At 50.3% G+C, this 27,483-nt stretch overlaps 1 protein-coding gene across 3 annotated transcripts in view; it reads right to left on the bottom strand.

The window, feature by feature from the left end:
- Positions 1–27,483, bottom strand: part of DOCK1 (dedicator of cytokinesis 1) — a 339,932-nt gene that overhangs the window by 135,754 nt on the left and 176,695 nt on the right. For all 3 annotated transcript variants that reach the window (XM_075423918.1, XM_075423919.1, XM_075423920.1), the window contains exons 28-29: positions 8,700–8,801; positions 823–917 (exon numbers count right to left, since the gene is read on the bottom strand). In XM_075423918.1, the coding sequence (XP_075280033.1) occupies positions 823–917; positions 8,700–8,801 (197 nt within the window). The remainder of the gene's footprint in view (positions 1–822; positions 918–8,699; positions 8,802–27,483) is intronic.

Below are 27,483 nucleotides of genomic sequence, written 5' to 3'. Positions count from 1 at the left end.
TGGATTTTACTAGGCGGTTAAGGAGACTTCAGAAGCCAAGATTAAAGTTACGGCACATTTTTATAACAAGAGTAGGAACTGTGGTTCAGGATTTTATATTAAGTAAACACTGACAACTTTATAGCCATGGTAGCTACCAGTAAGCACAGAAGAGATTTCTCCAGGCTACTAGTAAATATAATGTTGTTTCCTTATACTTTCATCACAGTACACATAAAAACATTTGACACACTTAAAAAATGTCACAAACACAAAATATTGCAGAAAGGCAGGCTAAACAATGACAGTGCTGCAATTATTGAGCAAAAAAATGGGGATCAGCAACACTTGTGGCCCGTCTCTTCGTTGCCGGGTTGATGGGATCTGGGTTTAAATCGCCCTTTCGATTATTTCTTCTTAATACCACCAAAAAAATTCCAGAGTATACAACTACATGTCAGCATTATGACAACCACTAGTTTTTCAGGTAATACGCAAAACACATCATCTATCCCCAATGGAATATATTTAAATATTATAAGATATTTATAGATCCCTGCTGCACCTGCAGTTTGTTCCAAAATTTTGGTTCTCCGAATGATGCCGCCCTTATTCTGTGGTGGACTCCAAGAGCCCCAAAACAGGCCACTAAAACACTGCCCTGCAATCTCCAAAGCCAATTTTTAAATAATTATTTGCATCAGAGAAGGAAAAAAAAAAACAAACCAACACCCACCCTCGCTGCCGCATTGTGTTTTACTGTTTCCAAGCAACACCGCTGTTTCAGCTCAAACGTGAACCAGCCAGCTCAGAAAGGTGCCGTGCTTTTTCCTCTATACTTACTTATTCTGCATCATGTTCATTATAACCCAGTCGAAGGGATAGACGTTCTTCCCAATGAGGTTCTTGAACATGATGAATGTTTCCATCAGAAAATCCTAAAAAAGAAGAGAAAATGTTTGGAAAAGATCACTCTTCTAGAGGGAAAAAATGCAAGCGATCGTGTCAGTTATTAATGACTAGATTCAAAAGGTGTCTCACCGCTCCGCTTCATAAAAAAGCCATTATTCATATACAACATCTACTCAGGCACATTTATACATGATGTACATGAAAGCCTACAATAATTCCGTTTCAACTTTTCAGGAATGGTAACAACCGCAGTCCTACGCCGTGCACAACCCATGGTATTGCTCAGGAACCAGCACCGGTTTGCCAGTTATCCAAAGGTAGTTTCTGCTAAAAAAAAATAATTGATTTTCTGTCCCACGGTCAAAGCCCCGCAGTCCCCTCTCGCGCAGCGCGCACTGCAGCGGACACGCCGCGGCACACGCCTGCGCATGTGGGAACGCTGCTCAAAGCAGGCTGCTACGCGGGAAGAGGATGTTCACTGCTGTTAACCGTACCATTACGCTACAACAGCTCCCTGAAGTCAGCTGAGGAGTTTTCCCTCCCCTTTGTGAATACCTTCCTAGAATTTTCTCTTGCCTGAAATCAAGATTATTTATTAAAAAAGATGCTCTAGCTCCAAACTGGCTTCAGGTAAGCGCGGTGGTGGACGTGACCCCGAGGTGGGGCAGACGACAGCCGTGGTTTGGCCATCCTGAGACGCGGCGAGATCCTCTCCCTAACGGGAGCAGCAGTAATCGCTTCTGCCAGTGAAAACCTGACCCAGAACAAAGTTAATTTAGTAGCATAAACCAATTTATTTCTACACAGATATAAACAAACATCGCTTTGGAACAGAAACCTCGTGTACTTTACAATGTAAATCATCTCCTACAGTTTGGGAATCTATAATTGCTATCTAACAATTTGATTAATATCAAACGCTCGAAGAAAGATAAAGGGGGAAAAAAGAATTAAATGCAAAAGTCCTTGATTCACTTCACGCAGAGATTAAAATGAACTTTTCTTCCAAGGTTAGAATATTTTTCCTTCGCTACAGCTTCTCAGTAGTGGTATTTATCTCGTCTATCTTTCAAATGTCAGATGCCTACAAAAAAACCTAAAATGTTACATTCATTGGAGTTTTAACTAAGGCTGGTTTTTATGTAACCTTTTCAGTGAGAAACAAATCCGAAGTTACTGCTGGCGTGAGCGTGCGAGCCAGCCGCTCTGTCGCATGTCGTCTTTGGATCTGTTGTTCCATGAAGATGTTCCTCCTGGCTCCAGAATTCGCAGTGGGTGGGAAGCAGGGAGCTGCAGAGCTCCTGGGGGGACACCACCGCGGTCCCGAAGCAACGCGCATCTCCAGGCTGCTCAGCTCTGCCATGCGCACGGCACAGGGGTTCCTTGGGATGCTCTGCATCCCGGCTCCCGGTACCCAGGGAGACAGCCAGGCCAAAGAGGGCTTCCACGGCATCAGCAGGCACAAAAGCCACATTTTAACCAAAAAACCTGCACTACTAGTAAAATACCTCCTCGTTTTGCAAAGAGCACTCCCGACAACACGACATCAGTGAAGATGTTTTGACATTCAGAGGGTAGAGATAAAATTGGGAACTGCTCGTGGTTAATGAGTCGTTACTGTCGCGTGAGTCAAAATTCATCCCCGACGCACACTCCACCAGCTCAGTAAATCACAGAACCACAGAATGGTCGGGGTTGGAAGGGACCTCTGTGGGTCATCTAGTTCAACCCTCCTGCCGAAGCAGGGTCACCTACAGTAGGTTGTAGAGGACCTTGTCCAGGCAGGTCTGGAATATCTCCAGAGAAGGAGACTCCACAACCTCCCTGGGCAGCCTGGGCCAGGGCTCCATCACCCTCAGAGGGAAGAAGTTCTTCCTCATCTTCAGCTGCAACTTCCTCTGCTTCAGTTTGTGCCCGTTGCCCCTTGTCCTGTCGCTGGGCACCACTGGAAAGAGTCTGGCCCCATCCTCCTGACCCCCACCCTGCAGATATTTAGAGGCATTTCTAAGGTCCCCTCTCAGCCTTCTCTTTTTCAGGCTGAACAAGCCCAGCTCCCTCAAAAAGGCATCTTCATTTAAGACATCAAACCGCACACTTTACTGCTGCTTTTTCATGTCTTCTGGTGAAAGAGTTACACGGTCGCTAATAACCGCGCTGCGTGTTCTGCTGCCCAAGCACCGCACACTACTTCCTTCGAGCTGTTCTCCAGCTGCAGGTACGGGGTGAATTTCTGACACTGCTCCGCAGCTCACTAACGGCAACGTCGGTGGACGTGGCACCCTGGGAAGGGTCACCACCTACCCAAGAGGGCAGCTTTGAGCTCACCGGGCTTTTTTTTCCCTTAATATTGTACGAATATAGAGCTATACCTCCCCGATTTCTTGCCTCAAACTCCACCTGACACTTTCTTTGTCACCGGTTCCAGCTGCCCAGCCTCTGCACGCTTGGCTGACCAGGCTGCATGGGAGGGCAGACGAATCTGCATACACTTTATTGATGACTGGGGTTCGTTACCGACCCTGGAGGTTGTGCCACGTACGGTCTGACCTACTTTGCTGATTCAGCTCTACATTTTAATCCACTCATATTTACATTTAAATAGTCCTGTTTTCACACAGGTACTCTAAGTCACGCTTTATAACAACTAATCTAATTATTGATCAAATAAAAAGCTTCTGATGCTCGTCTGTATTTCACGTCTTCACAATGTTGCTCTCTTTTCCAGTTCTGTCTTTCTTACAGAAAAGCAAATGGTTCCTATGAATCCACCTCGTATTACGGGCAAAACCCAGCTTTTTGGGGGGAGGGTGGCAGTGGAAGGGGGAGCTGTCGGCTCTCGCTGTGCTGCTGCAGAGCCTGCTTATTTTCAGTACACCTAGAAGCAGAACACACTGTTCTGAACATCAAAAAATGATAAAGACCTGTGCTAACGGAGCAAGGGCTGCGACTCCTGATCTCTCTCCAACTACAATTACAAATCCTATTTAATATCCCAAGGAAGCAAAATTCACAGTAGGTGAGGCCCTTTTGCAATGCCCATCCAGTTACGGACAGCGAACGGAGCAAGCTCAGCCCCGTGACCGGGCACACGGTCATGGAGGAGGCTCAGGAGGTTCCACCTCCCCCAGACTGCTGAGCAGCACACCCCGACACACCTGTACCGCTACTCCTGGTTTTCACGACCTGGATTTCAAAGAGGTTCTTCAATACGTTCTCAGGGTTAATAAAAATAACTAGCTAAAACATGTAGGAACCCGATGAGAAAAAACTTTCGGCCAAGCTGATGAAAACGTCCGCTCTGCTGAGTCCTGAGCTACAGCAGTCAGAAGTCAGGCACATCCCTGCTCCGGCCGGACCATCACCCCCTCGTGTCACCAGCCAGCCAGAGCTGCTCAGGAGGGCACGCGCAGCGCTCCCCGACGCACGGGCTCACATTAACGTCCAAAGGCAGGGAGTGCAAAACATGAGGTGGGGAGAAGAAAACGGAGGTGCAGAAAATTGTAATCTCAAACACCCTGCAGAGTTTGTCTTCCTACAGAATTCAATGACACAGAAGTTTGCTGATGACACAAAGCTGGGAGGAGTGGTGGATACACCATCAGGCTGTGCTGCCATTCAGCGAGACCTGGACAGGATGGAGACTTGGGCAGAGAGGAACCTGATGAGGTTCAACAAGGGCAAGGGCAGGGTCCTGCACCTGGGGAGGAACAACCCCAGGCACCAGTACAGGCTGGGGCTGACCTGCTGGAGAGCAGCTCTGTGGAGAGGGACCTGGGTGTGCTGGTGGATGACAAGGTGACCATGAGCCAGTAGCGTGCCCTGGCTGCCAAGAAGGCCAATGGGATCCTGGGGTGCATTAAGAGAAGCGTGGCCAGCAGGACGAGGGAGGTTCTCCTCCCCCTCTACTCTGCCCTGGTGAGGCCCCATCTGCAGTACTCTGTCCAGTTCTGGGCTCCCCAGTTCAAGAAAGACAAGGAGCTACTGGAGACAGTCCAGCGGAGGGCTACGAGGATGGTGAGGGGACTGGAGCATCTCTCCTACAAGGAGAGGCTGAGGGAGCTGGGCTTGTTCAGCCTGAAGAAGAGAAGGCTGAGAGGGGACCTTAGAAATGCTTACAAATATCTGCAGGGTGGGTGTCAGGAGGATGGGGCCAGACTCTTTCCAGTGGGGCCCAGCGACAGGACAAGGGGCAACGGGCACAAACTGAAGCAGAGGAAGTTCCAGCTGAACCCGAGGAAGAACTTCTTCCCTCTGAGGGTGATGGAACCCTGGCCCAGGCTGCCCAGGGAGGCTGTGGAGTCTCCTTCTCTGGAGATATTCCAGACCTGCCTGGACAAGGTCCTGTGCAGCCTGCTCTGGGTGACCCTGCTTGGGCAGGGGGTTGGACTGGGTGACCCACAGAGGTCCCTGCCAACCCCGAACATTCTGTGATTCTGTGACTCCAGGACATTGTCTTGAAAGCCTTTAGGGAGGAATACTTCTGAGATACTCCACATGGCAAAACATTAGCATATATTTTTTTGTCAACTAATACCACATGGGTCTCGACTGAATATAAATTTACCACCTAAAAAGGGGAGAAAGATCAGTTAGTGCCAGAAATATCCTCACTGATCTCAGATGATGTTTCATCTCAGGATGATAGCAGGCCTGACAGCAAGAAATTCCTCTTTGAACAGAAACACCTTAATGAATCTAAACAATATATTCTGCAGATATAAGACTGGCTTTATCGCATTCCACCGCATATTGTGTAATATTTTCGAGGCCAAATAAGACCATTATAATAATGTAAAACTGACACCTACATAACACAGGCCATAAAGTTTCCTCCAGCAGTTCCAGCACTGGAACTATAACTCCTGGTTGAGCAAAAGCACACGCTGAAGAAAGATTTAAGGGTCTCCAATGGTGAAGAAACAACCTCAGCTTAAGTTCTTCCTTTCTCTTGTAATTTTTTTTTACGAAAAACCTATTCATTTCTGTTTGAATTAATCTCGTTTCAACTCTAAATTGCTGCTTCTTTACGCCTTTGCGATTAACCTGAAAGCCCTGCAGTAGGAGCTGCAGGTATCGCCTCCACATGGAGGGAAGCTGGGTTTGAATGGAAACACGTCTGGATCTAAGACGTAACGGGTGAGTCAAATGGCACTGGCTCAAAAAATTGCTCGACTAAAATGAAAAGGAATAAAGCACGAAAATTTAAAACAAAGAGGAAGTGCAGTACCCAGGACCACATCCACAGCACAGCTCAGCAGCATTCCACCGCTGCAGACAGAAGAAAACAGAAGCTCTAAGAGAGGAACACGGGCAAACATGAACCACAGCATCGCTGAGGTGCTCCTGGGAGAGCCGCACGGGGCCTTCACTCTGATGGTGGAACACGAAACACCAAACAAGATGCGGGTTTCAAATTAGCAACGAAATCTCCTCTGTGGAGAAGTACTCGTGAGAACAATAACATCCCGCGCCGGTTCTCACTGAAAGGGTTACGCAAGCTTTTCTCCTCAACAGAGAAACTGGGCTGCATCTTCATCCTTTTGTCCTAAATGATGACTCAGTTTTATTTGTGTTTAAAAAAGAAAAAAAAAAGAAAAATTCGCTTACTCACCATAGTTTCCTTCTATCAGAGGATTAACAACATTCTGCCGCTGTACCTCCACACTCCACACCTTCATTTCTATTATTTATACTTTAAAGTCAGTTGAAGGTAGCATGTTCTACCACTAACATATTGCCCATTTAATGTTTTACCAGCTTACTATGTGCTCTAGTTTTCCTTAACGTACATGATCATTTAATCAACAACCTTATTAAAACACGTAAAAGGCACGTTTTAATTAAACACATACAAAATATTACAGCAACTGACCGAGTTTGTATTATCATACCTGCTAATACAAACAATAGTCAAGTGGTGTAACAGTGGAAAACAAGTAGTCAAATAGTACAGATGCTGTAGGAAAATTTGATTTTAACAGTACAGAACAATTTCAGCTGCAAAACCCAGGCACACGCACAAAGGGACAAATACCCAGAGTCAAGACAAAAGACTCTTCCTGCATCCCAGTGCGCCGCGTGCACATAAATCACTCTTAAAACGAGCAATTATAAACAGACCACTTGCCAAATTTCAAATACGTAATTACTCTCTTGTTTTCACCACGAAAGATCTGACCTATAGAAGCACCTTTCAGATACTTTCAAATAAACACTTTTATTGCTGTTAGAATAATCACAGATTTCCTACCCAGTATTTTTCCCACTGCATTTTTCCATTACATGGTTTAAGAGCAAACTGCTTTTACCTTTCTCCATGTAAAACTCTGTAATCAGTTTGCCTCTGCCAGAGCCAAATGGTTTGAACGACTTTAAAAGTACAGAAATATTTGGCTTGATTAACCTTAACTCTCCTGTCTTTACGTTCAAACCCCGATGTTCACTCCACCAGCTGTACTCAGCCTGGGAACGTTTTGTTTAGTGGAGAGCCAAGTGACTGTGCATGGAAGTGCTCAGAGGACCCAAAGCAGACTATCAGGGAAGCGACCCTCGCCACATAGTGATGTCCTCCTGCAGGAGCCCTGGCCCAGGCTGCCCAGGGAGGCTGTGGAGTCTCCTTCTCTGGAGATATTCCAGCCCCGCCTGGACGCGGTGCTGTGCAGCCTGCTCTGGGTGACCCTGCTTGGGCAGGGGGTTGGGCTGGGTGACCCACAGAGGTCCCTGCCAGCCCCGACCATGCTGGGATTCTGTGCTTCTGTGAGGCCTTGGCAGCTGGACTTTGTCTTCCCTCTCCTGAATCTTCAGCTCTGTACTCCAGCAACGCCAGACCAGGTACAAACAGACTGAACACCAGAGGCTCTGGCGCCGTATCTGACAACCGACTGAAGCTCAGATCTCGCAGAGCATCAGCAGAAGGAAGAAGAACGAAAAATAAAGACACGAAGGAAAGCGCACGTCAAGAAATCACACAAAGACGAGACCCTGGGCTTTGTTACGTTGGGTTTGGAAAGGAGAAGGGAACCTAACTGAAGGCCACCCTGAAGACTGCAGCGCAGCGCGAGCTGCCCGCGGCGGGTGCTGTGCCACAGCTGAGCAGGCTCAGCCGCTGCCTGACAGCTCCCGGCCCACAGGTTTGGTGGCTGCTTTGCAGCGTGCCCTCGCCGTGCGGCAAGGGTAGTTCCAGGTCACTAGAGACTCGGCTCCTTAGCGATGAACTCTCTTCTATTATGCTCTAATTAAGTTGTGTTGTTGGCTTACTTAGGCTACCAAACGACTCTGAGAAGACAAATTTCAATTATTATTGCTTATTTAACAACTAAGGGCATCTTTAAGGTTAAAATGTTTTGTATGGAATTTGAAGCGAGCGGACCTGTAAGTAAAAGCTATTTAAACAAATGAAATTGGGACGTTTGGAAGATTTAATGCTGAAAGTTCCTTTCCTCAAGAAAGCATTTTTTTTTTCTTCTCTCCTTAAACAAAACAGATTTTTAGTAATGGCTCAGCACCGCTACTTCCTAATGCTTGCTTTTAATTGCCTTAAATCCACCGTCTCGCTGCTTGCTTTTTAAAATATTGAACAGCTCCAGAGAGGAGCTGTATTCTTGTGTGTGGCAGGAAAGTTAATTTTCTCCTTTGCAAATTCAGAAAGTGTATAAGTCATAGTGCTTTATCAATTATTTTTATATTACATCTGTAATGTCCAACACATTTTGTTTACATTTCACAAGTGGGTTTAATTAACAGTAACAGGAAAAAACCCAAACACAACCTAAACTATCTTACGAACAGATAAAACACATTAAACTTACCACAACATCTGACCTCATCTTTCCAAAAGTCTTGATTAAATGAGCATAGTGATAGTCCTCCATTTGCCTTAAAATGGCAGTCATGCACGCAACGAAACTCCCCTATAAAAACAAAGGCACCAACAAATCAATTATTTAAGATATGGCAACACAACACTTGCTATGAAAACGTACTATTGCTAGAGAGCACCACGTAAGACAGCGGTTATAATTCCATCATTTAAATTCATTAATGGATATGCAAAATTCTGTCAAGAAAACAAAAAACATCTTGAAAAGTTTCTATTTCCAATTTCATGGTTTTATCACTATCTTCACTGCAGATTTTGCAACGTATTCTTCACACAAAAATTGCTCACGCATTAAAGGCTCTGGAAGGTAATAAACACCACTGCTAAAAATATCGCCCAGTATCAGGATTTGGATTTGGGAAGTCGATACTCCGCTCAAGGAAGAAATCTCTTAAAAATCGTTATATTGAGTGTCACCGTTAAACCCCAAGTTTTAATTTCACTGAGTGGTGTTTTCAGATACTGTGATGCTTAAAAAAACGAAACCAAACCAAACCAGCAACAGCCATCAAACCGGAACAGCAGTACCAAACATTTCTCTCTCAAAGCATGGAGAAAGTGAAAAGTTTAATCTTTCTGTCTGGCACACGAAAGCATCGTTGTAACAACTCAAACCCACTTCTGAGGCTCTTAGAGGTTCTGATCCCATAAACGGCTTTTCTGCTTGTCCAGCCTCCTCCCTGACCACCTGCTAAAAAGCTGTTGGCTGGTTACAGTAACAGCGTCTACAACTTTTCTGATCTTTAATGAAGACTGAATTGTTGGAAAAAGTCAGCGGAATTACTCAGAAAATAAATGATTCTATATAAGGTTTGATAAAATTGTAAATTCCCCTTTCTGCGCCGTTTTCAAGGTTATTCAATGCCACGCACAGCCTGACAGAACACTGAGGAATTTTCCTTCTAAGCATAGCACAGAGTTTTTATTGTTACCTTGAAGATCTGCATTACTTTCAATTTAGAACATTTATTTCTACATCAGTCCAAGTAACTGCGATCGAATGCGACATGACGCTAGGTTATCTGTGTGCGTTCTGAGCCTCCTTATTCACAGTCTCATCCCCAGCCTCCCCCCACCAGAGCAGCACTCCTTCAATTTGCTTTTCTCCCGTGTAATGGAGTTTAGAGCTGAACTCCTACGTAGCCGATGTCGGCCATGCGAGAGCGTCGCTGCTCTACACGAGGCCGAGGGACCTGCCCAGACACGCAGACGGCACGAATACCAGCGGGAAAGGCCAGCCGAGCTGCTGCGCCGTGACATCAAAAGAACTTTATAACAAACTATGACAAGTATAGAAGCTGTGGCTGGATAATGTTTACTACTATGAAATGTAAATGAGATGGGACCTAATATATGCTTACAAATATCTGCAGGGTGGGTGTCAGGAGGACGGGGTCAGACTCTTTCCAGTGGTGCCCAGCGACAGGACAAGGGGCAACGGGCACAAACTGAAGCAGAGGAACCTCCAGCTGAAGATGAGGAAGAACTTCTTCCCTCTGAGGGTGACGGAGCCCTGGCCCAGGCTGCCCAGGGAGGCTGTGGAGTCTCCTTCTCTGGAGATATTCCAGACCTGCCTGGACGTGGTGCTGTGCAGCCTGCTCTGGGTGACCCTGCTTGGGCAGGGGGTTGGGCTGGGTGACCCACAGAGGTCCCTTCCAACCCCTACCATTCTGTGACTCTATTTCATTGTCAAAACACCGTGTAACAAGCACTCGAGACAGAAGACGCTGCAAAAGTGCTTACACCTGCACGAAAATATCCAATTGCCCACATTCAGTCCTATTTCCCCTAATGACGTCATCAGCCAAAGCGATGTTTCATTGCTAGTCAGAATTATAAATTTTTTAAACTGGCTGCGTAAGACTAGGCTGCAGACGTCATCCAGTCCACCGCTTCACGGAAGGCTCTGGAGCTGGTCATGAACGCTCAGGAGAGCTGGAGACAGACTGTGCTCTGCTCATGGTATCTTTGTACAGACGCTCGCCCACTGAAACAACCTGGGGAGTCCACCGCTTTGCAAAGACATAACTGGATCTTCACCTTCCTTCACACCAACGCATCGACCCCACAGCTGCAAACCCAGCCCTCCCCAGGCGACCCAGCAGCCAGCGCACAGCCGCCGCTGGCTGCTGACCGCGAGGTTCCTGCAGCCGCCTTACAGCTCCCGTCATGTTTCTGGGCTGGGTGAGCAACCTCAGTTAACACACGTGGCTGCAAGAGTCAAAAGATGAATTTCACACCGGAGGAAATTATCGTGGCAACCTTCCATGCGAAAAAAACAACTGTGGAGCAACTGCTAAACTTTCAAATCACAGAATCACAGAATCACAGAATCACAGAATAGTAGGGGTTGGAAGGGACCTCTGTGGGTCACCCAGTCCAACCCCCTGCCCAAGCAGGGTCACCCAGAGCAGGCTGCACAGCACCGCGTCCAGGTGGGTCTGGAATATCTCCAGAGAAGGAGACTCCACAGCCTCCCTGGGCAGCCTGGGCCAGGGCTCCGTCACCCTCAGAGGGAAGAAGTTCTTCCTCACATTCAGCTGGAACTTCCTGTGCCTCAGTTTGTGCCCGTTGCCCCTTGTCCTGTCGCTGGGCACCACTGGAAAGAGCTTGGCCCCATCCTCCTGACACCCACCCTGCAGATATTTGTAGGCATTTATAAGGTCCCCTCTCAGCCTTCTCTTCTTCAGGCTGAACAAGCCCAGTTCCCTCAACCTCTCCTCGTAGGGGAGATGCTCCAGTCCCCTCACCATCCTCGTAGCCCTCCGCTGGACTCTCTCCAGTAGCTCCTCATCTTTCTTGAACTGGGGAGCCCAGAACTGGACACAGCACTGCAGATGGGGCCTCACCAGGGCAGAGTAGAGAGGGAGGAGAACCTCCCTCGTCCTGCTGGCCACACTCTTCTTGATGCACCCCAGGATCCCAAATGCATATTAATATTCATTTTCAGACACAGGAGCAGCTAAAGATGCAGATGAATTTGATTGCCGTCATCTCGCAGTGATTCATGCTCATCTTAGGACTATCTTGGTAACAAGAAACCTTTCCTCCTTTGATGCAGCACCGTTCCTTTGAGCCTCTGCCACCTTACACACACAGACATCCCTGCTACCACATTTATCTTCAGATCCCCACCCGCTAACCAGCGTTTGAGCCCCCGCTGGTTAGCAAAATCTATTTAATATGAGAAAAAAGTACACTACCAGTCATCTGCTTACTTTTCATAATTTTCTTTGCACTCACTGAGGTAGCATTTGCAGCCAGCATGCTCTTAATTACAATGCTAATAAAAATTTGTAATTATTTATAGGCAGGAAATATTTGTACTGTAGGTGTTTTTAATATGGTCTATTAACTATTTAGCAATAGCTAACAACATTATTAAATTTTAATCTTTGGTTGATTTTTAATCTTTAGCTGCAATCGGAGACCACTGTCACCTTCTGCAGCACACTACTCCAAGCAATGCAGGGAAAAAAAGGACCTAATTCTCGAAAAAATGAATTTCACTTTTAACTGCAGGAGTAATTGCAAACCTGCGTTCATCCAGCAAGCACTGCAAGGGCAACACAGGGGCCTGCCATTGCCCTGGGAAATTATGAGCTCTTTATTCACTGAAATTGTGTCCAGGTTTGCACCGAAAGCCTTTCACGTCCTGCCGTCCTCCCAGAGCTCGGAAATGAAGCGGTCGCACCGTGGCTGAGATCATTACTACACCTGGTCCCAGAGAACCGCCTCTGAGGCACTCTGGGAGCAGTCTGAGACAACCAGCTCCTCTCCTGCCCAAAAGCAGAGGTGCTGGACTCGTTCTTTGCTTTCAAACCAGGTACGTTGAGGCCAGCATGACTCTGTGAAGCGGGAATTCAGTATTCCCAAAGCCAAACCGTGGGATCCAGGACATCCATCGTCAGGGAAGCCAGAGCTAGCTCCCACGCGGCATCACATGGGTCACAGAATCCCAGCATGGTCGGGGTTGGAAGGGACCTCTGTGGGTCACCCAGCCCAACCCCCTGCCCAAGCAGGGTCACCCAGAGCAGGCTGCACAGCACCGCGTCCAGGCGGGTCTGGAATATCTCCAGAGAAGGAGACTCCACAGCCTCCCTGGGCAGCCTGGGCCAGGGCTCCATCACCCTCAGAGGGAAGAAGTTCTTCCTCATCTTCAGCTGGAGCTTCCTGTGCTTCAGTTTGTGCCCACTGCCCCTTGTCCTGTCTCTGGGCACCACTGAAAAGAGTCTGGCCCCATCCTCCTGACCCCCACCCTGCAGATATTTAGAGGCATTTCTAAGGTCCCCTCTCAGCCTTCTCTTCTTCAGGCTGAACAAGCGCAGCTCCCTCAGCCTCTCCTCGTAGGAGAGATGCTCCAGTCCCCTCCTCATCCTCATAGCCCTGCACTGGACTCTCTCCAGTAGCTCCTCATCTTTCTTGAACTGGGGAGCCCAGAACTGGACACAGCACTGCAGATGGGGCCTCATCAGGGCAGAGCAGAGGGGAAGGAGAACCTTCCTCGACCTGCTGGCCACACTCCTCTTGATGCACCCCAGGATCCCATTGGCCTTCTTGGCACCCAGGGCACACTGCTGGCTCATGGTCAACTTGTCATCTACCAGGACACCCAGGTCCCTCTCCGCAGAGCTGCTCTCCAGCAGGTCTGCCCCAAGGTCAGGGCAGGAATCAGAAGCAAAGCAAAGCAAACATCCCCAGAGATACATATCTATATGTGTGTTTGTGTATATAAATTCATACATATACTTCTCGTAGTATTCAAACAACCATTTCTTTTCCTCTAACAGAAAATCCATCAGTAAATTCAGCAGCACCTGCAGAAAGCAAGGTATTCCACGGCTACTGCAGCAGAACCTAACCAAGCCAAGCACCTCCATAGGCCAAATCTTGCCTTCTCGAACACCAGGAGATGGGAGGAATAAAGCACGTGAGTCTTCTTCCTCCGAGAAACACAAGTTAACATTTGTAATCATGTGAGTGGTAAAAGTTTAGCTTTTTTCCTGCTGCCACAAACGTTACTGCAATGGCGTCTTTCTGGAAATGACGCAAGATCCACTCGGGCTTTTTCCACTGACAAACTTTGCTCTCGGAGCTCTTGGACAAGATGCGCCACCTCCTTCACCCAACCTGATCTCAGCGCCCGCCTGGCAGAAACCTCGCTCAGGTCACCCCGACGCAGCGCAGGCCCGTTCCCAATGCAGAAGACTGATATGGAAATTTATAGCTGAATCTTAGTTTATCTCGTCTTGCATATCTTGTTTTACCTCAAAACATATTTTACAGATCCAGATTTGATCTCTGACAGTTCAACCGCTACCAATCGATAGAAAACTTGTCTTAAAAGGAAATCCTTTCCAGGACTTCAATGCTGATTATGACCTCCTGACCAGCTAAGCTCTCTGGCTCCAAAACAGAAAATAAGGTAAATGTAGTCCATTTTCCTGAAAAGAGCACAAGGTCTAAGGACATTTTCCATCTTCATAGGTGGGGCGTAAAAGAACAGCATTGAGGTGTGCTAAGCATGTCACAGGGATAACGACGCAGGCTGTCTGAGGAACCTCAGGAGGCTTCTCCTCCAGCCTGCTGAAGGCAGGGCTGCTCCAGGGTTGGACCAGGCTGCTCAGGGCTTTTTGTTGGGTCCTGAAGCCTCCGAGGCTGAAGGTCAACTGCAATGAAGGACCTGGCTTGGGCACCCCAACAGCCTGGGGGCTGTTGGCAGGTCCCCCCAAAGCCTCCTTGAAGGCAGAGCAGAGCCATCCTTCTGCTGCCAGCAGTCACAAGCTCCTCGTGGGACCTCGCCCGCACCATCCGGAGACCAGGACCTGCCAACCCCACGGCGCTGCCCCACGTGCTCACCCCTCCCCACGGCAGAGCAGTCCCACACCTGCCCGCAGCTTCCAGCCCCTTCGGTCCAAGCTGCTGCATCGCAAGCTCTTACAAACCACTCAAATCCAGCATTTTACCTAAAAGGGAAAATTTGAGAGAGGACAGTTCCACGCTGAGCCCCTGCAGGGCTTCGCACGACTCCTAGCCGGCAAACCAGTAAGCAAAAACGTCCCGAGATACATTTGAAGTCAACAAAAGCTCCCACAGCCAACAAAATCACTTTGCAGATGCAAAATAAGTACAAGAAAGGTGTGTTTTCCAGTTTCCTACTTCATGTTTTACTGAAAATCACAGAATCACAGCATGGTCGGGGTTGGCAGGGACCTCTGTGGGTCACCCAGCCCAACCCCCTGCCCAAGCAGGGTCACCCAGAGCAGGCTGCACAGCAGCGCGTCCAGGCGGGTCTGGAATATCTCCAGAGAAGGAGACTCCACAGCCTCCCTGGGCAGCCTGGGCCAGGGCTCCGTCACCCTTAGAGGGAAGAAGTTCTTCCTCATGTTCAGCTCCAACTTCCTGTGCTTCAGTTTGTGCCCGTTGCCCCTTGTCCTGTCGCTGGGCACCACTGGAAAGAGTCTGGCCCCGTCCTCCTGACACCCACCCTGCAGATATTTATAAGCATTTCTAAGGTCCCCTCTCAGCCTTCTCTTCTCCAGGCTGAACAAGCCCAGCTCCCTCAGCCTCTCCTCGTAGGAGAGATGCTCCAGTCCCCTCATCATCCACGTAGCCCTCCGCTGGACTCTGTCCAGTAGCTCCTCATCTTTCTTGAAGTGGGGAGCCCAGAACTGGACACAGGACTCCAGATGGGGCCTCACTAGGGCAGAGTAGAGGGGGAGGAGAACCTCTCTCGACCTGCTGGCCACACTCCTCCTAATGCACTCCAGGATCCCATTGGTCTTCTTGGCAGCAAAGACTAGTTGGAGAACTGCAGCCAAAAAAGCCACACTGAAGTACAATTACATATTTATTTGGGAAGGTATTTCTTTTGAAAGGCATTTTATTTGGAAAGGCTGGTTCTCAGCAAGAAGTCCTCACTCGAAGGCTTCCAAACTTCTTTCAGCTGTCACCTGCTGGAGGAAGACCCAATGTTCCCCCGTTTCGGAGGCAGCTCTCTGCAACGGATGGACCCGCAGGCTCCCGCTCCTTCCCAGTCTCGGTGAGCCCCGGCAAGGTAAAAACACCCAACAGCTCCCCTCCGACACCTTTCCGTGCTGTAACACTGCTGCGGGCTCTCCTCTCCTGCTTCCAAATGAGCTTGGAATAAGCAAAATCCCAATCATTGTTTCGTTCAAAGGAAAATCCTATCTTCCCAAACCGTTCGGACAAAAATCCCACATCCCTGAACACAGGTAAACCTTTCTGGGAAGAACAGATCAAAAGCAGAACCCAAGATTTAGGTCAAAACCAGAACCCAAGATTTAGGCTGGATATAAGGAAGAAATTCTTTACAATGAGGGTGGTGAAACACTGGAACGGGTTGCCCAGAGAGGTGGTGGAGGCCCCATCCCTGGAAACATTCCAGACCAGGTTGGACAGGGCTCTGAGCAACCTGATCTCACAGAATCACAGAATCACAGAATAGTAGGGGTTGGAAGGGACCTCCGTGGGTCATCTAGTCCAACCCCCCTGCCGAAGCAGGGTCACCTACAGTAGGCTGCACAGGTTCTTGTCCAGGCGGGTCTTGAATATCTCCAGAGAAGGAGACTCCACAACCTCCCTGGGCAGCCTGTTCCAGTGCTCCGTCACCCTCAGAGGGAAGAAGTTCTTCCTCATGTTCAGACGGAACTTCCTATGCTTCAGTTTGTGCCCATTGCCCCTTGTCCTGTCACTGGGCACCACTGAAAAGAGCTTGGCCCCATCCTCCTGACACCCACCCTTCAGATATTTGTAGGCATTTCCAAGGTCCCCTCGCAGCCTTCTCTTCTTCAGGCTGAACAAGCCCAGTTCCCTCAACCTCTCCTCGTAGTGGAGATGCTCCAGTCCCCTCCTCATCCTTGTAGCCCTCCGCTGGACTCTCTCCAGTAGCTCTTCATCCTTCTTGAACTGGGGAGTCCAGAACTGGACACAGTACTCCAGATGAGGCCTCACCAGGGCAGTGTAGAGGGGAAGGAGGTGTCCCTGCTCGCTGCGGGGGGGTTGGACTAGATGACCTCTGGGGGTCCCTTCCGACCCAAAACTTTCTATGATTCTATGATTCTATCATTCTATGATCACAACAGCTCAACCGAAATTCGTTTTCTCAGAGGTTTACTTCTTAGAGACTTGACGACACGCACAATGCGAAGGTACACAAAGCGCTCCCCAGTCTGAGAGCGCTTTGCACCAACTTTCGTAAAAGGCAAGCAAAAAATTAATGAGACGTTTTAACACCACCATTTATCATTTTTCTAAGGCTCTTTCTCAAAGAAGTCCATTTTAACCAAAAAATGCTTCGCTTTAAAAAGCTCTATACAGTCTCAGCATTAAACAGCGTGCCCTTCGATTGAAATCACAGTGCTTAAGATTTTTGAAGGTCAGTCCATTTATTTTTGGTTTTTTAACTGCAATTGCTTTTCCCTATCTTTTTTCTCCCCCTGCTATACTAAAAGTTATTTCACTGAAAATCGAGAGAACTTCCCTCAGTAATTCTGTTTCAGGTATCCTGGTTTACACTTCCACTAATGCTAATAATAAAATTATAAATATAAGTAATAAATTACAGAAAACAACATTATTTATGGGTATGGCCAGTATTCAAACGTTAAAAAAAAAATAGGGAAAAGCCATACAAAGTATGCTTTAAAGAATTTTGCACACATGCAGCACTGAGTAGGGGAACAGAACCATGCTGGGATCCGCATCATCACTGGTGGGCACCCAACGCCTTTCATACCACTCGTGTGACGTCCGGACACATCGGGAAGGACAAGGACAGAGACGCAGAACAAACAAGCGCCAGCGAGCCCCTTCATCGGTCCCTGTTTGAGGAACCGTCTCCACAGAGCCCCACGCAGAGGAGCAACCTTTGAGTAAGGCTTCAAAGCTGCAAACTCACAGCAGAGCAGAGATGCGCGCTGACATTTTCACACCATCTCAAAAGATACTCCTTCCCATGGGACCCTCCATGCCCTCTCCTTCCCATGGGACCCTCCATGCCCTCTCCTTCCCATGGGACCCTCCGTGCCCTCTCCTTCCCATGGGACCCTCTGAGCGCTCTCCTTCCCATGGGACCCTCCGAGCGCTCTCCTTCCCATGGGACCCTCCGAGCCCTCTCCCTCCCATGGGACCCTCCATGCCCTCTCCCTCCCATGGGACCCTCCAAGCCCTCTCCCTCCCATGGGACCCTCCGAGCCCTCTCCTTCCCATGGGACCCTCCGAGCCTTCTCCCTCCCATGGGACCCTCCGAGCCCTCTCCCTCCCATGGGACCCTCCGTGCCCTCTCCTTCCCATGGGACCCTCCGAGCCCTCTCCCTCCCATGGGACCCTCCGTGCCCTCTCCCTCCCATGGGACCCTCCGTGCCCTCTCCTTCCCATGGGACCCTCCGAGTCCTCTCCTTCCCACGGGACCCTCCGAGCCCTCTCCTTCCCATGGGACCCTCCAAGCCCTCTCCCTCCCATGGGACCCTCCGAGCCCTCTCCCTCCCATGGGACCCTCCATGCCCTCTCCTTCCCATGGGACCCTCCATGCCCTCTCCCTCCCATGGGACCCTCCGTGCCCTCTCCTTCCCATGGGACCCTCCGAGTCCTCTCCTTCCCACGGGACCCTCCGAGCCCTCTCCTTCCCATGGGACCCTCCAAGCCCTCTCCTTCCCATGGGACCCTCCAAGCCCTCTCCTTCCCATGGGACCCTCCAAGCGCTCTCCTTCCCATGGGACCCTCCAAGCCCTCTCCCTCCCATGGGGCCCTCCATGCCCTCTCCCTCCCATGGGACCCTCCAAGCCCTCTCCTTCCCATGGGACCCTCCGAGCCCTCTCCCTCCCATGGGACCCTCCATGCCCTCTCCTTCCCATGGGACCCTCCGAGCCTTCTCCTTCCCATGGGACCCTCCGTGCCCTCTCCTTCCCATGGGACCCTCCAAGCCCTCTTGTTCCTTCCCGTGAGCCCCTCTTAGCGTCAGCCTCCACTCTTCCTAGGTTTTGGCAAGAAAACACTGTTCTGGCCCTCTTCTTTGACAATTCAACCCACTGTCATTTAAAAACCTCTCTTTGTGGAAAGATCTTGTTTGCCTCTTTCAAGCTCTCTCGTCAACTGGACGTTTCTTTCTTATAACGAAACCTGACTGGAGATGGCTTATGTCCAAAGTTCACGCACGTACTGGAAATCTCTGCTGTCCAATTTCGGCACCAGTGCCGCTACTCACTACTTACTCGGGGTTGGAGTTCAGCTCAGCGAACCGGCGCACTCCTACACACCCACGCTCATCTGTACTTCTCCAAAATCCTCCCCAACTGTTTCAGCGCCCGGGGAATTACTCGGACAAGGGCACCTCACTCCGGCCTCTGCCTCTCCCCGTCCCCAGCGCCGCAGAGGAGCGACAGATCCGCGGGCCAACAGCCCACAGAGGCGGCTGCACGCTCGCGACCTGGCAGCGCAGCCGTCTTGGTACAGACTTCATATGAATCACAGAATCACAGAATCACAGAATGGTCGGGGTGGGAAGGGACCTCTGTGGGTCACCCAGTCCAAACCCCTGCCGAAGCAGGGTCACCCAGAGCAGGCTGCACAGGACCGCGTCCAGGCGGGGCTGGAATATCTCCAGAGAAGGAGACTCCACAGCCTCCCTGGGCAGCCTGGGCCAGGGCTCCGTCACCCTCAGAGGGAAGAAGTTCTTCCTCATCTTCAGCTGGAACTTCCTCTGCTTCAGTTTGTGCCCCTTGCCCCTTGTCCTGTCGCTGGGCACCACTGGAAAGAGCTCGGCCCTATCCTCCTGAAATGGGAATATGGGAATAACAAAGCTCCCGGCGCTAATATGAACCTCGAAACTGCCTTCCTCGCCCCAGGGAAAGCCTTTCATCTTGTTTATTTGACATTTCCCAACACAAAATTATGTCTTACTTTCTTCACATTATTGTTAGGAAGCTAATTTAACACTAATTACTATTATCCTCCTCCGCAGCACTCTCAGAATGAAAGCGATACCTGTTCCAGCACTCAGGGTTAGAGCGACGACAAGCAAAAAAACAGCTGAACTTTCTCTGGAGCAAAGCGAAGTCCCAAGAGGTCAAACCAACCCAAAGCTGGAGGAAAACGTGGCGTGGCGTGGGCGGCTGCGGCAGCCCCAGCTGCGGGGCAGCGCGGGGGGCTCCGCGCCCACCCGCCGCGGACGCGGCGTCACCGCGGCGGGGCAGGAGATGCAAGGTGCTGGCAGAGGGCACGAGCACCACACAGCCATGCACCTGCCTTGTTGGGGTTTTTTTTGACACCTTTCAGCCCTTTCGATGGAACAGATCAATCAAAGCGGGGATGGGATTGCGAGTTCTGCAGGAAAGAAGACAAGAAACCCCCAAGCTCTCGCTGGACTGTGAGTTTACGGATCCCACACCACGAAACCTTACTCACGGCTGCACCCATCTGTAAATCACAACGTTAGCTGCTGCAATCAGAAACACAGTTTTACTGCTCAAACGTGATCGATATTGAAAGCCGGGTCAATAAACTATGATCACGCTGATGCAGTCCAGCTAACGACTTTCTGTTCTGCAAATACAGGGAAAAGCTGATTTAAACTCACTAAAATCCTATGTTAAGAACGATTGCACTGAAGTACTTTCCATAATTGTGATAGCCTACAGGTATGGACGTCATCTATCTGGATGTTTGTAAAGCCTTTGACACGGTCCCCCACAACATCCTTCTCTCTAAGTTGGAGAGCCGTGGATTTGATGGGTGGACCGTTCGGTGGATAAGGAATTGGTTGGATGGTCGTAGCCAAAGGGTAGTGGTCAACGGCTCAATGTCCAGATGGAGACCAGTGACGAGTGGAGTCCCTCAGGGGTCCGTACTGGGACCGGTGCTGTTCAATATATTCATCAATGACATGGACAGTGACATCGAGTGTACCCTCAGCAAGTTTGCAGATGACACCAAGCTGAGTGGTACGGTTGAGACACCAGAAGGACGGGATGCCATCCAGAGGGACCTGGACAAGCTGGAGAGGTGGGCCTGTGTGAACCTCAGGAGGTTCAACAAGACCAAGTGCAAGGTCCTGCACCTGGGTCGGGGTAATCCCCGCTATCAATACAGGCTGGGGGATGAAAGGATCGAGAGCAGCTCTGCTGAGAGGGACTTGGGGGCACTGACAGACGAAAGGCTGGACATGAGCCGGCAATGTGCGCTGGCAGCCCAGAGGGCCAACCGTGTCCTGGGCTGCATCAAGAGAAGCGTGGCCAGCAGGGCGAGAGAGGTGATTCTGCCCCTCTGCTCTGCTCTGGTGAGATCTCACCTGGAGTCCTGCGTCCAGCTCTGGAGCCCTCAGCACAAGAAGGACATGGAACTGTTGGAGCGGGTCCAAAGGAGGGCTACAAAAATGATCCGAGGGCTGGAGCACCTCTCCTATGAGGACAGGCTGGGAGAGTTGGGCTTGTTCAGCCTGGAGAAGAGAAGGCTGCGGGGAGACCTGATTGCAGCCGTTCAGTACTTAAAGGGAGCCGATAGGAAAGATGGGGACAATCTGTTTAGTAGAGACAGCAGTGACAGGACGAGGGGTAATGGTTTTAAACTAAAACAGGGTAGGTTTAGGCTGGATATAAGGAAGAAATTCTTTACAATGAGGGTGGTGAAACACTGGAACGGGTTGCCCAGAGAGGTGGTGGAGGCCCCATCCCTGGAAACATTCCAGACCAGGTTGGACAGGGCTCTGAGCAACCTGATCCAGTTAGCGGTGTCCCTGCTCACTGCGGGGGGGTTGGACTAGATGACCTCTAGGGGTCCCTTCCGACCCAAAACTTTCTATGATTCTATGATTCTATTATGGATATCGTCTCCGCAGCAAGCAGATCACCCTGCTGTGAGGTATCACGATGACAAATCATGGCAATGCTACGGGCAGACAGATTACCTTTCAAAGGACGCTTCTCTTCACACGCGACAGGTGACCCTGCCAGATGAGCACACCTCTAAAAGCAACAGCCACTTCCAAGACAAATTATTCTACTTTTGGTGCTTCTCATTTGACCGTTGTGACGTACAATATTTAACAAGTGGTTTACTGAAGGGCTCAGCAAAAGAAAGGTCAGAAATCTGTGCAATCAAAATCTAATTGATAGAAACACGCAGTTTTGAGGAAGAACTTCTTCCCTCCGAGGGTGACGGAGCCCTGGAACAGGCTGCCCAGGGAGGTTGTGGAGTCTCCTTCTCTGGAGATACTCAACACCCTCCTGGACAAGGTCCTCTACAGCCTGCTGTAGGTGACCCTGCTTCGGCAGGAGCATTGAACTAGATGACCCACAGAGGTCCCTGCCAACCCTGACCATTCTGCAATTCTGTGATTCTGTTTAGACAGCCTTGGATTAAAGAGCAAACTGCAAGAAGGGGTCTCTCTGGGGAAGCCTTCACATTTTTTAACTGATTTCTGCCTCTGGCTCGTGATCACCGAACCCCTCGCGCTGCTCCGTTGCGAAGTTCTCGGGGCAGAACGGAGAGCACCCACGGGGCGGGGGTTTCGGGGAAGGCAGCCTCTCACGCCGCGCTGCTCAGCTTTCCGTGCTGGAGCAGGTTACGCAGTCCTCGCAGACGGGAATTACCTCAAGGCCCTCATCAACGGTAAAAACAAAGACAGGGCTCTTCTCGCATTTGCACGTTATCAAAATGAACCCCCCATTACAGGCAATGCTCTCATTCCCTCCTCTCCAAGAGCAGCAAAAACTGATTAAATAGAGAACGATAGCACTGCTGAAAAAGCCTTGGTCATTTCTTATGACTCTTCTAATGCAAGTTCAACTTCCTGTGATACCTCATAGTATAGCAGCAAAATTAGTAGTATTTATACAAATCCATGTGCCAGTATGATAAAGAAGAGAAATACAATTCCCACAGAGGTTATATCTTAAGTTAGACTTTCTGTGCCAGTATTTACCCCAGACAGGTTACATTTTATGTTAGACTTAGCATTTAAAGACGAGAGGAGCAGCAAAGATTAACATCTAGTAGTAGCAAACAGGGGATGTCGCTGAAGTCCAGCTGCTCTCTTCTGCCTAGAGGAGGATCCTCGCCTTCCCTGCCTCTTCCCTCGGGATCCGGCTCCCAGTTCCCACCCGCACTCCTCCAGGCCAGAGGCACGGACGGGCTCTGGAGGAGCGCAGCTCCCGCCAACGCAGACGCTGCACCTTCCCTTCAAAAGGCAGATTCTGCTTCACCAGAGGAATGAGCAACCCCATTATTTCCAAGACAGAGCCACGAAACCAGAAGCACCGTGAGACCCGCGCGAGACGGTCGCAGCGCTGCGAGCAGAGCTCCGCCGCCCGCCGAGTGACACCCACGGCGGGGTCCGGGCTGCCGGCTCCCACCGCTCCCGGGGGACAGACGGGAGCGTCACCACCATCACCCCGCAGGAACTGTCTGCCACAAAGCCGTCCCTCTGTCCTACGCCTGCGCGCGTTGTCTCTCGCGCTTTGTAATTTTTCAGCTTGTTGGATTTTGTAAAATGTGCCCAAGGTTTGCCCGGAGCAGAGGAGAAACTCCGCAGTTTTTCCTTTTTCGCAATGAAAAGCAAGAAGCTCGGATTTAAATATTTTCCTGCAGGCAGCACGGCAGGCTATCTACACATACTTAGAGAAGCAGCCATATCTATATTTCATAAGCAGACACTATCAAGGAACACAGACCTAGTTAGCACTTTGCATTTAATTAAAGGGAACAGGGAAGGACTCACCTGCAGAAACTGAAAACGGTAATATGTGGGTTGTGTCTCCAAGAACGAGACAATCCTTCCCCGTAACTTTATTAAATTTTAATTTTATTTCTTATTAAACTCAGACTACCTCACAATACTTTGGGGGCTTCTTTCAGATGGCCTATTGCTAATCAATGCACAGTATCAAGAAGAGCTTCAAAGACACTTCATGAAAAGAATGTGAAATCCATCTAGAATATGCAATCAAAGCAAAAAGAGCTGAACATTTCTATTGTGGAAAACTTAATTAATTAAAACTATTTTTTATTACTATTTGGAACGATGCCCACCAAGTTCAACATGGTATGCTCCACCAGGATGCTACTGACAAACAGCTCTTGGTCCAGGAACTGGCGAACCGGAGCCCAGCAGAAACCCAGCACCAGCAGGACGAAAGGAGACTGTCACAGAATCACAGAATCCCAGCATGGTCGGGGTTGGAAGGGACCTCTGTGGGTCACCCAGCCCAACCCCCTGCCCAAGCAGGGTCACCCAGAGCAGGCTGCACAGCACCGCGTCCAGGCGGGGCTGGAATATCTCCAGAGAAGGAGACTCCACAGCCTCCCTGGGCAGTCTGGGCCAGGGCTCCATCACCCTCAGAGGGAAGAAGTTCTTCCTCATGTTCAGCTGGAACTTCCTCTGCTTCAGTTTGTGCCCATTGCCCCTTGTCCTGTCGCTGGGCACCACTGGAAAGAGTCTGGCCCCATCCTCCTGACACCCACCCTGCAGATATTTATAAGCTTTTCTAAGGTCCCCTTGCAGCCTTCTCTTCTTCAAGCTAAACAAGCCCAGCTCCCTCAGCCTCTCCTCGTAGGAGAGATGCTCCAGTCCCCTCATCATCCTCGTAGCCCTCCGCTGGACTCTCTCCAGTAGCTCCTCATCTTTCTTGAACTGGGGAGCCCAGAACTGGACACAGGACTCCAGATGGGGCCTCACCAGGGTAGTGTAGAGGGGGAGGAGAGCCTCCCTCGACCTGCTGGCCACACTCCTCTTGATGCACCCCAGGATCTCATTGGCCTTCCTGGCAGCCAGGGCACACTGCTGGCTCATGGTCAACCTGTCACCCACCAGCACACCCAGGTCCCTCTCCACACAGCTGCTCTCCAGCAGGTCCGCCCCAGCCTGTACTGGTGCCTGGGGTTGTTCCTCCCCAGGTGCAGGACCCTGCCCTTGCCCTTGCTGAACTTAGCTAGGTGGATTGTCAGCTAGGTTAAGGACAAACAGGGCTTCTTCCCTGCTCTGGGGCCAAGCACAAGATCCACCAGCACAAAAGGAAACACAGAACTCCTGGCAGGAGCCCAGGAGAAGCCGGGTGGGACCGCACCGCCCGAGCTACGCAGTCCCCTCTCTGCAGGGGTGGGTGCAGGGACAGCTCTGCCTCGCTGGCAGCCGCAGCAGCCACGCTTCCACTCGGGAGACGGCAGCAGCGCAGAAAAAGGAGGCAGCCGAGATCACGAAGCCAACAGCACCTACTGAGCTACGGGCACCGAGGGCAACGGGAGGCCATTTCGGCTTCCAGCCCCTCCTGAGAATTCTCAGGGTAAGAACAAACAGAAAATGGGAGCAGCGCTAAGTCATGTGAATAAAAAAGGATGAATTCAAAAAAGCATTAAATCGAAATACATTTCTTTAAAAAAAGTATTTAGAACACATGAAAAGCATGATGACTTCAAGAACTAATCAGCTGGAATAGTTAAAATTTGAAAAGCCTCTTTCAAGCAAGCAGAACTGCAGCAAGCAGCCGGCACCTGCGCACACGTCCTTCTGAAGTAATCAGACCAGGTTATGACCACAGGAGTTTCCTCTGCACGCACGCAGATTTTCATTTTTAAATTCAATTTATTCCACTTACTTCAGATGAGTAACATCTCCTTGGAAGACAGGAAACAAAGTGAAAATTTTCAACCCAGGCTATCTCTCTTCCCTCTTCCACCCAACGGCAAAGCCGCAACGCGGGTTTCACAGAATCACAGAATCACAGAATAGTAGGGGTTGGAAGGGACCTCTGTGGGTCATCTAGTCCAACCCCCCTGCTGAAGCAGGGTCACCCACAGCAGGCTGCACAGGTTCTTGTCCAGGCGGGTCTTGAATATCTCCAGAGAAGGAGACTCCACAACCTCCCTGGGCAGCCTGGGCCAGGGCTCCGTCACCCTCAGAGGGAAGAAGTTCTTCCTCATGTTCAGACGGAACTTCCTATGCTTCAGTTTGTCCCCATTGCCCCTTGTCCTGTCACTGGGCACCACTGAAAAGAGCTTGGCCCCATCCTCCTGACACCCACCCTTCAGATATTTGTAGGCATTTATAAGGTCCCCTCGCAGCCTTCTCTTCTTCAGGCTGAACAAGCCCAGTTCCCTCAACCTCTCCTCGTAGGGGAGATGCTCCAGTCCCCTCACCATCCTTGTAGCCCTCTGCTGGACTCTCTCCAGTAGCTCTTCATCCTTCTTGAACTGGGGAGCCCAGAACTGGACACAGTACTCCAGATGAGGCCTCACCAGGGCAGTGTAGAGGGGAAGGAGAACCTCCCTTGTCCTGCTGGCCACACTCTTCTTGATGCACCCCAGGATCCCATTGGCTTTCTTGGCAGCCAGGGCACACTGCTGGCTCATGGTTAACCTGTCGTCCACCAGGACACCCAGGTCCCTCTCCGCAGAGCTGTTTCCCAGCTCCCGGAGGACAGAGCCCGTCTGCGTCCAGGGCCCGGTGACAGCCAGGTACCCCAGACCCGCAGGCAGCCCCCCCGTGTCTGCAGGGCCCCCCCCTTGCTAGTTAGCCCGGCACGGCAGCGCTAAGCACAGGGCCAAGAGGGAATGTTTGCTCAGAAAGCTCTCCTGGTTCCAGACGAAGCTAATTCGGGTTTCTCTGTGCTTGTGAGCCGACCAAAAAGCACCTACAGCCTTCTAGGGGAACACCTTCTGTAGGGAATAACTCACTCTGACCCAAGTGCAAGGCACGCTCTGATAATGTGCCTCATGATATCCAACACACTCCAGACGTTCAAGTAACAACAAAGCATTTTTAAGGGCTGGTTTTCCACCACTGAAATAAATTTCGATTTATAATTGAATTTCATTTTCCTTCCAACATCGTCTTGGCAGAAGTCATAAGGGAAAAAAGTAAATCCCCTCACAAATAAGAAGTCGTTTATCATTTTCGAACACAATAACACTTACACGTGAAGAACAGGATTAGATGTATATTCAGCTATGTAATTGCTTTCGCATACGTACCGCCTATGCATGCGGTTCACAAAAGCAACTTAAGTCGAGAGATCTTTTTTAATTACGCAGCCACACCTAAACGAGCATTAATCTCTCTTTGAAAAAGCAATTAAAATTAAATCCAAAACAAGATTAAAATCAGTGACTTAAAACGTTGCAGAGGAAAAGCCAAGCTCCCCGGCTGCCGCGGCAGCAGCGCTCGGGTGCGGGGCTGCCAGCCCGGCGAGGGACGGCGACGCTCGGGGATGGCGCTGGGACGGGGCGGCTGCCTCCTTCCTCCCCAGTCCACACTCCTCCTCCTCCTCTCCCCCCCGACTGCAGCCAAGCACAACCACGGGGCTGCCAGAACCTCTTTCACATTTGCTGATGTTCGGCTCGGACTCACCCGGGTTCCCCATCCCAGTCCTGGAGGCCCAGGTTGTCTCTACCAAGTTCACCTGGAGAAGAGAAGGCTGCGAGGGGACTTTAGAAAAGCTTATAAATATCTGCAGGGTGGGTGTCAGGAGGACGGGGCCAGACTCTTTTCAGTGGTGCCCAGCGACAGGACAAGGGGCAATGGGCACAAACTGAAGCACAGGAAGCTCCAGCTGAACATGAGGAAGAACTTCTTCCCTCTGAGGGTGACGGAGCCCTGGCCCAGGCTGCCCAGGGAGGCTGTGGAGTCTCCTTCTCTGGAGATATTCCAGACCCGCCTGGACGTGGTCCTGTGCAGCCTGCTCTGGGTGACCCTGCTTCGGCAG

This window comes from Opisthocomus hoazin, chromosome 6 (genome assembly GCF_030867145.1).
Source record: "Opisthocomus hoazin isolate bOpiHoa1 chromosome 6, bOpiHoa1.hap1, whole genome shotgun sequence".
In the NCBI taxonomy this organism is placed as follows: Eukaryota; Metazoa; Chordata; class Aves; order Opisthocomiformes; family Opisthocomidae; genus Opisthocomus; species Opisthocomus hoazin.
Note: the sequence above shows the minus strand (reverse complement) of the source record. Positions and strands in the feature narration are given on the sequence as shown.